This window comes from Morone saxatilis, unplaced genomic scaffold, assembly GCF_004916995.1.
Source record: "Morone saxatilis isolate NCDOM2014 unplaced genomic scaffold, NCSU_SB_2.0 Contig21, whole genome shotgun sequence".
Classification (NCBI taxonomy): Eukaryota; Metazoa; Chordata; class Actinopteri; family Moronidae; genus Morone; species Morone saxatilis.
Genome location: NW_023339774.1, coordinates 4,473,776 through 4,483,405, shown reverse-complemented (window position 1 = coordinate 4,483,405; position 9,630 = coordinate 4,473,776). Strand labels below are relative to the sequence as shown.

Below are 9,630 nucleotides of genomic sequence, written 5' to 3'. Positions count from 1 at the left end.
AGAGAGAGAGAAATAGAAAGAGAGAGTGTGCCCAATGTGTGAAATGAGGCAGTAAGAGTACAGAGTGGAAACTATGATCACCACTGAATAAGTCGATCATATAAGTGATGATTATATGACTGCTCTTATAAATGACGGTTGCAATAGCTACATTTTAAGGGGTTAATGTAAAGCTGCAGAACTGCCTCACTCCTTGTATACATTATATGTTATGCTGTAGCTCAATTAAAAAGAGGAAAATTTCAAAATATCTTGTCAAAACCACTAAGGACATACTGTATATGAAAATTAGAAATCATTTGTTATATTACTGATGTCGTACTGAAGATATTCAAAATTATTTAAAAGTGTCAATTTTCCATGAAATGGCTCAACAAATCCCTGAAATATTTTGGTGTACAAATTACCAAAAGTTGGAAAGTTGATGTGTTTAAGTTTGCTAACCAAAAGAAAACAAGTATTTAATTAAAATGTATATACTATATAACACTGTGATTTTTCCAGTACTATCTAGTAAATAGTGTATACATTTTGTTGCTGAGTTTAGTAATCAGTTTGATTTAAATAAATTGTTAGTAGACAGTTTGACATACATTTATTTGCTTTCTTGCCGGGAGTTAAATCAGAAAATTGATACCACTCTTATGTTTGTACGATAAATACGAAGCTACAGCAGGAGACGGTTAGCTTAGCTTAGCTTAAAGACTGGAAACAAGGCCTGGCTCTGTCCTAAAGTTAAAAAAATATTCCTGCCAGCACCTCAAAAACTCATTAATTAATATGTTATATTTGGTTGATTTAATGTGCAATGTGAAGGACCTGCATTATTCTGGACTTTCAATCTTAGTAATCGTGTCAGTATGTCTGAAATTCACTTACACTCACACTCCACTCAACGTGTTAAAAAGAACCACATCACATTCATGACTGATGATTTTGGAAGGATTAATGCATGTAATTGATGCTGTAAAATCAATTATAAGATGATGAAATGATGGATTGTACCTCTGTGTGCCTGGTTTACCATCGTCCTCCTGTGGTGATGGACCATGGTAAAGCAGGCAACACATACTCAGCCCTGTTTTCACCTGGAAGGTTTTGTTTCCTCTTGTACCACGCACCATCCAGCGGGGACTTCTCCTCTGCAATTTCCTCCTCCTCCTCCAGCAACACCTCCTCTGCAGTGAGAGAGAGACAGCAGAGAAGGACTTTCTATCAATTTTTCGTGTTTTTCTAACACAACAAACACATACGTGTCAGCTCTCACACTGTTTCAGAGACGAGCCTAACCTGCTTTGCAGATCCACTCCAAGTATCCGGTGAGCTCTCTCTCGATCTGCTGCTGCCTCCGAAGCTTTAGGAACTCCTGCCTCTTTTCCACACGCTCTCTCTCTTTGGCAAATTCTCTGTGAGAAACATACAGATATACTCTTTATACACAGAATAAATAGATTTAACATTTTATGATAGTTGAACTTGGATTTAAAGCTATTTCATTTTTTCCTCTGCGTCAGACACCTGCCAGGAGCCTGCACATTTACCTTTACAGCAACAAACGGGATGATGTGAAGACAAGACCAACAAATCTGTGAGACACTGCATCATGGAAATTGATGAAAATAGCGGTTTAAGCGTTCATCTGAAGGATTATTAACTGTGGATTTCTGGAGCCATGTTAACAGATTCTGAAACCAACGAACATTGAATGTGAATGTGTGAATGCAGAGGAAACCATGACAGAGCATACTGTTATTTCCTGGCTACAAGGAAGTGATCAGTGATGTGACAGCATACTGTAGATATATCACGATAGCAATAGATATTGTGATATGTAATGTTCTGGAAAGTACAACAATGTATAGATAAATAAACAGATGAATTACAGTTTATTAAAGGAATTGTTCAACTTTTTGGAAAATACATTCAGATTTTTCATTACCTTTGTGAGGGGCCAGTCTAGCTATTTCCCCCTGATTTCAGTGTTAAGCTAAGCTAACGACCCTATGGCTGTAGCTTAATATTTAAAGGACCAGTGTGTAGGATTTACTGGCATCTAGCAGTGTAGTTGTTGACTGCAACACCCTCACCTCACCCACCCCTTTCAAGAGTGTAGGAAAAACTACAGTGATCCTCCTAAATGTTACACACTGGTCCTTTAATACACAGATATGAGATAGTATCTACAGCTTAACAAGAAATTAAATAATACTTTTTTCTTATATACTACTTACATACTGAGTTATAGTAATTCACAACATTAATACAAAAACCCCTTTAAATCCAATATTGATAAAAAGCAGTGTTGCTTATTGATTTGAAACATTGCCCTGTGCAAATCATCACAGATGAAAGTAGAGAATCATGAGAGAAACTTGAGAGTGGTCTTTAATCTAAAACCAGATCACACTGTGAGTTTCAGTGACTTAGGACCAAATGGTCAAAGCTTGTTTTTGGTTTTACTGCATTTTGAAATAATGAGATGATGCAAGTTGATGACACCTGTATCTCCACTTGCATTGTTTCATTCATCACACAATCTTACATTCCTCCAAACTGATGCTGTCAGTCTGAAACATTGCAACAAAGATTTTACATCTCACACAGTGTGACATGAAATGAACCTGCAAGATTGCTGTTATCGCACAGAGACCTTAATACAAATAGATATATTAGAGAGACAGCTGCTGTACCCATATATTAGAGAACAATCTGTTGGCCTACATCATCTCACACAAATATTGTAATATATCACCCTACCCTTGAAGAACCACAAATGAAGTGCACTGATGGGAGAAGATAATATGTTTCTTTTACTGTTCAATCTGATCTGTGTCTCATGAGACACACACGATACACACGACATGCCTCACTCTCCATAATCACAAACCAGGCACACCCTTCCAATCTGGTGGTATATTTAAGCTGCAAAATTTCCCAGCTCTCCCTCTGCTCTGTCAATGCTGCCCTGCATCAGCATTTCTTCCTGTTGTTCTGTAAGCCCCACCACCACCACCCCAGCATCCACCTACAGGCCCCGGCTAGGGGGTTTAAGGTATTTGCTCATCACTCCAGTCCCCAATATCTCTCTGTAAACATATCTGCGGGGAGTGAGGAGGTCGCGAGCCTAGACGCCAAAATCTAACTATATTATACTGCTGTAATAAACATTTCAAACGTCAGTTGTTCGACTGAACTGTTTTATGACAACAACAAAAAAGAAATTAAGATATATATTTGTAAAACCATCACTAATGAAGAATGTGGTGGACAGTAACAGTATAATCTGGAGATGAGGGGCTGTTTGTCACAGCAGGTGAGAAGACACAATGAGATGGACAGACGTCAGATCCAGGAGCAAAGAGGAGCAGGATGATTAAAGCCGCAGCGCGAGGCCTTTTCATGACACACGAGGATGACAGGAACAGGTGATGAGAGAGGGAAAATAAAAAGGAGAAGCACTAGATGATGAGGAGAAGAGGTGAATAATCTGTTAATTTTTTCTCAATTCACCTTTAATTGAGTTACCAGACAGGTAGGATACTGTCTTGAAGCTGATCTGTGACTGGTGGACAGTCATCCTCCATGTGTAGTACATGCTGAAGGCTGAGTTTGAACCAATACAGTGCTTTCAGATGCAGTATTAGAGTATCCTCAAAAAAGAGTCTATTGGAGACCTATTCAAAAAACATTTCTGGTTCCTCAAGTTGTGTGATAATTATTGATCCTTTAACACTGCTTGTTGCTATATATTTTTTGCAGATTTGTTGTTATTTACTGTGTATTTTACAGTAAGAGGAACTCTTGCAACAAGCTCAGCTAAAAAAATATAGGAAGTGAAGAGAAAATGAGAATAAAATGCAAATAAGCTGCTGATTATAAACCATCTAAGAAAATAAAAACATAAAAAAAAATATGTAATGTGACATGACATGTGACAAACAGACTTGAAATTTGTGTATCGTTACGTAACTTTTTTCAGATGACTTACCCTGAGAGGACACCCAGCACCAGGTTGAGCATGAAGAAGGAGCCGATGATGATGAGAGGGATGAAGTAGAGCCAGTTCCAGGTGTTTCCTGCTACGTCATTGGTCTGGACACACAAACAACACAGAAGGATATAAGAAGATAGCTTAGCTTTTCTAAGAATTATAATGGCATTATTACACACATTACACCTAACACATATTTATAGTACATTTATCTGCACATCATCTATAATATGCAAACACAGTTTAGATATTCTCATCCAATATTCAATTTCCTGCTGCTGTGCTGGTTAATAAAATAAATAAGTGTGAAACCTAATGCAGAATAAACGAAAAAGCAAAAGACCACCAGCACAAATAAACTCCTGGATTGTCAGGTAGTTTCATTTTCTTGAAATTACCTTTTTAAATAACTTATATATGTAAAATAAATGAAATTCATTCTCATTAGTTTATATTTTGTATGCTTAATTCAAGTTAGAAAGAGTCATTTTAGTAAGAAATGGTCAATGAACATGTCCCAAAAACAGTCATTTTGTTGGTTTTGAATTAACCATTTTGAGCTGACAGTGTATGAATGTGTTTCTCATCCACAGATGAATAAGAATGTATTTTTTTACAAACTTGGCTGACTGAACAAAAACACTGACAACTTTTCAATTTGAAAAAAAAAGCAATTAAAAAAGTGCCTCCATCATCTCAGACCTTCCTACCAAACAAACCCAAAAACAAATGTCCCGCTTACAGAAAGCTCAGTCTGCTATCATGGCACAACAACTGTTTAATTCATCACGAGTTACAGCTCAGAAACACCCATCTCGAATAAATTGTCCGCAGACAAATAGGTGTGACAAATTGAAATGACTTACACTTTCACGTACAGTATAAGTGCACACACACACAGACACACGCAGACAACTAACTGCTGTTGCTTTTAAACATGGCGTTTCAACATAGCAGACTCTATGGAAGATGACGTAACCTAACAATTCTTATTTTCAGGTAATTATACACTAACAAAAACATACCTATGAACATTATATTGCATTTCTGCCAATAGATCCTCCTTAATGTTACACACTTGAGCTTTAACTTGTAATAATCAATAATAACAGTCAGTCATAAAAGTCAAATGACACATATGTGAAATAAGTGGAGAATTACTGTATCTTATATTATGCACTTCCCCTTTTGGCTCTACAGAGCGTCTTCCAGTCCATTGTTTTGGTTTTATGGCCTGTAACTTTACTGTACGGTCCAGTCTCATGGCAGCAGTGTTTATATAAGAATCTCAGATAAACCCACTATACATGACCAGCACAAAATGGCAGACAGACAAAGAGGGCGACTAGCTGGTGAACATAGTGGAGCATTTAGCAGTTAAAAAAGCCAGATATTACCCTCAGCAAAACAGAGCTGAAAAGGAGAATGGATATCACACTTACATTCATCAGGTGGGCAAAAACACAACTTTGAATTAATGAAAATGTTATTTGCTAACATGTCAACTGGGGTGACAATACAGTGTCTACAGCTTGTTCTTTTTGTCCAAGTGGCCTTCTGTACTTCTGTACATACCGAGCTGCAACAGGGCTGCTTTCTTGCCCCGGGGGGTTCTGGGAGTCAGCACCCTCCATGTTCTACACAGTGGCCTGTTAGCAGGGGACGGACCTGAGGACTGATGGGCTGTGTGAAGCACAGTGACATTTTGCAGACGCCAGTGTCGGAGCGCTGCCACACGCTGGCTGTAATTGCGATGGGAGGTTCAGGGCGGCTGAATCAGCAGGCTAGAGATCTATATTATGCACCCCAGTATGTGAGATGAACACACACACACACACACACACACACACAGACACAAACATACGGTAGCACACCCTCTGTCTCAGCTGTCAGAGAAGCACCAGCCCACACACCAGGATAAATGGCAGGCAGAAGCTTCGCTGTGTTGCTCTGCATCAGTTTTTTTTCTACATGTCCAACATCTCATCACTGTTTCATCATCTCATCACTGAGTCTTCACGTCTGTCTCTGCCTAGTCTTTTCTCTAACCCTAACACTGCATTACATGAACATCCTCCATCTGCTCTGTCCCTCCCTTCAAGTTCAGTTCAAAAAAGAATTAAGGACGACATTTTGGGAAATATGCTTTCTTTTCAAAAGGGATAAGAAAATCTATATCAATCTCATGTCCGTGTGTTAATTACAAAGCTGGCTTAGCATAAAGACTAGAGGTATGGGGAAACAGCTAGTCTGGCTATGTCTAATGTTCACAATAAATCTACCAACACCTCTAATGTTCACTAATTAACAAGATGAATCTTTTCAGCATTTAGATGAAAAGGTTTTAGGTCAAGTTACATTCTGGAACAATTTCTTGGCAAACAACAGCTTCGGAACAGTGACTGTAGCTGCCTGAAGTTGTTGTCACAGTGAGGTTGGCTTTACGACACACAATGTTTTTTTCCATTACTCTAATCAATGTGATTTCCAGCTAAAAACTCTGATAAACCATCTGTAGGCCATCTATCTGGCACCAAACAAGAGACAAAGTAAGCAAACAATTAGCTAGCTATTAGCACTACAGAGCTAGATATTTCCCTCAGGAGTTGGTGGAGACAGAGCTAAGAGGAAAGTGAATACCGGACTTTGATTCACTGAAACACAAGAAGAATGTTAACGTTACTTCATGTCTGCTGGATGTGTAAGTATTCAACTGTTTGCTAATGCATTTTCCATAATCAACTTTATGAGGCGGTAATAAGTGAGTGTGTTTACAGCTTGTTGTGCTGCCCTCAAGTGGCCAAAAAAATCTGTTAGTGCAGCTTTAAAGTTTTCCATTTGTTCTAATAATCTGTGTAAATAAGATATTTGGTTGATTTCATATCTTTGCGCACAATTAGGTAACATGCAGCTCTCTTTTCTGTTTGCAGTAGCAACAGATAGCTTTCTTTCTCTGGGGAACCTGGGTTGCCTGGTGTGGAGGAGAAAATGAAGTGGAAATGCACTCTGTTGCATCACTCCCAGCGTCAGCTGGAGAAGAGGAAAGACTTTTCTCTCCCGTTGACACGGCCTTAATTCTTCAGCTGACTGCTCAGGCAGACAAGCTGAGTTCACTTGAGTTTATGCAAATGTTTTTTATATTCTGAAACACAGCAAGGTCTCTGCTGGTGGAAGAGTAAGTGTTGCTGTTTTTTTTCCCGATTTAAGAGGTTGAACAAACGCAATCAAGCACATGTCTATTTGTGAGCATATTTAGGACTCACTGTCTTTTCAAACAGAAAAAAAGTTTGGGGATGTATCAGTGTTTATGTTACTAAGGTTATTAAAATAAGCCAAATTTGATTAAAAAAACAACAACAATACAGATGATGTAATGTAATGTATCTGCAGCATTAACACAACAGTGTAATCAGCAGATTTTTTTTACATCTTCCCATTTTCTCTTCATTTTAAGCTCAGCTTATTGCAAAGGGAACCTTGCGTACTGTAACTACTGTACAGTTGCAGTAAAAATATTTTTTAGGGAAAGCATAAATGGCCAGTGTCACTATAAAATGCTGTTGATCTAATAGAATTGACCAGACTGGGAGCACAGCACAGTAATCCAAGAGATGTAGGGAAGTGGGAATCAAAATGTCTGGAGTGACAATTTTAGCATTTTATCCACAGAAGCCTGAAAGACTAGCATGTCAAATTTATTTTTTGTTTATTGGCCTCGTGTTGTCTAGTTTGACATCTACAATGTGAATCAATGTGATCTCTGCCTGGCAGTTATATGTTTAATGCAGCAATTAGAAAGAGAAAGGAAAATAAAAAAAAGAGCGGACCTGTGGCCCGTGGGCAGCAGGGAAGGAAATCCATCACTTCAATTTATCATATGTCACTTCTGGATGTAGGGTGTGATCCAGTATTCTATATTACAAACAGCCTCTGGCAAGCACATCTGTGGTTCCATCTACATTTATTTCATATATTTAGGCTAAAACCTGTGTGTGTGTTTGTGTTCGTGTGTGTTTCTTGCCAACCCCAGTAATTTTGCTTCAAGTTCGCAGATTTTCAGTCCTTTTCTCATTGTCTCATTTTTTAATGCAATTTGATCAAATCTTACAATGTGCTACTGTGAACAGCAATAATAATAATAATATTATTAATAATAATTTATATATCTGTATATAAAGATAACCAAATCTTAAAATGTTACAAACCCACAGCCAGACTTTTGTTTTGAAATTTTCGACATGTGTAAGAACATATGGTATAGAGTACATGTCATTTAAATTCAAGAGCTGATTAGTTCCCCCCCTACCTTTAAGTGCACTGGGTATGGGGCGATGCAATGAGATTAAACCACACTGTGTGCGCAGCAGGAGTGCAGATACAGGGCATATGGCAATCCAGGCCACTGGCTATATTAATGTAGTTCATTACAAAACTGCTGATGCACTATGTTGCCTTTAGCAAGGTACTTCTAATGACCCCCATATGTTGCTTAAGTATAATGTGATGAGTAAAATGTAGTTATGAGTATAACGAGCAAGATGTCTATTTCAGTAACGCCGAACGGCAATGGTTGAAGGCAATCTGGACAAATTATTGCTAATTAAAGCTAATTATGTTATTTTATAAACCTGTTTGGAAAGCACATACCACCACAAAGGCCACACATTCATCTTAATTTGTTGTTGTATCAGTAGTTCATGTTCAGAAGTTTTTAACATTCATCAGTGATTATCAGTGCATTAAAATACATATAGCGGTAGACAATCATGCTGACGTTCTGGTGACTCTTAAATCCTGTCTGGTAATATTAGAAATTTGAATTGTGCAAAGTTTTCAAGTGAATCAAACTCCCAGACAGCCTTGTCTCATGCCAAAGTGTGTAATAGACCCACCAATCCACAAGAGGATACCATGTCAGTGTCACGTTTTGCCCTGCCTAAACATGAAAAGTACACACACTGTATGAAGGTGCAGAACCAGCAGTGGCATAAAGAGTGACAGTCCACATTTGGAGCACCAACTTGCATCCTTCACAAATGACTGTAAAACGGTTTCAGAATAAAAATAAAAATGAAAAAATTATAATAATCAGAGTCAGACTCTGAGGAAACAACATCACCATATAAAGCATCTTCATTTAATTCAGCTGCTGCTGTTACTAACTTCACTTGCCACTGGTGATAATAGTGATAGTTAGATCAAATGCAACATGCCTTGTCTGTTTTTATTCTAATTCAAGAAATATGACCAATTTTAGTGAAAGGTCATATTAAATGTGTAATGGAAATAAATAAATCAAAACAGTTGCAGATATATTCAAATGACAATGGGTGTGGTCCATACTGTCAAAATCTGTTGATATTCTGCTGAAAAAAAGTTTCCTCCTACATTTTGTTGGTATCTTAAAAGAAACCTTAGGTAATGACTTATATCCACTGAGCTTCATGTTTTTATATGAGTTCACTTGATATCGTTATTCCACCTCTGTTGTTCCCATGAGTCATCGCTGGCTGACTGCTCCAAATGATCAGTGAGGAAAAAGCAAAAGCTGCCACATAATTTGGAGTCATGCATCATGCAGTTGCGTTGTGACAGTGTACTCCCACTCTCAGTTTACAGCCACAGCCACAGACACACAC

General features: G+C 38.0%; 1 protein-coding gene across 1 annotated transcript in view; it reads right to left on the bottom strand.

Annotated features, from left to right (window-relative positions):
• cacna1bb (calcium channel, voltage-dependent, N type, alpha 1B subunit, b) overlaps nt 1–9,630 on the bottom strand; it is a 161,422-nt gene that overhangs the window by 75,344 nt on the left and 76,448 nt on the right. Inside the window, exons 8-10 of the mRNA XM_035668513.1 lie at nt 3,989–4,092; nt 1,291–1,406; nt 1,089–1,178 (exon numbers count right to left, since the gene is read on the bottom strand). Coding sequence (XP_035524406.1) covers nt 1,089–1,178; nt 1,291–1,406; nt 3,989–4,092 — 310 coding nt within the window. The remainder of the gene's footprint in view (nt 1–1,088; nt 1,179–1,290; nt 1,407–3,988; nt 4,093–9,630) is intronic.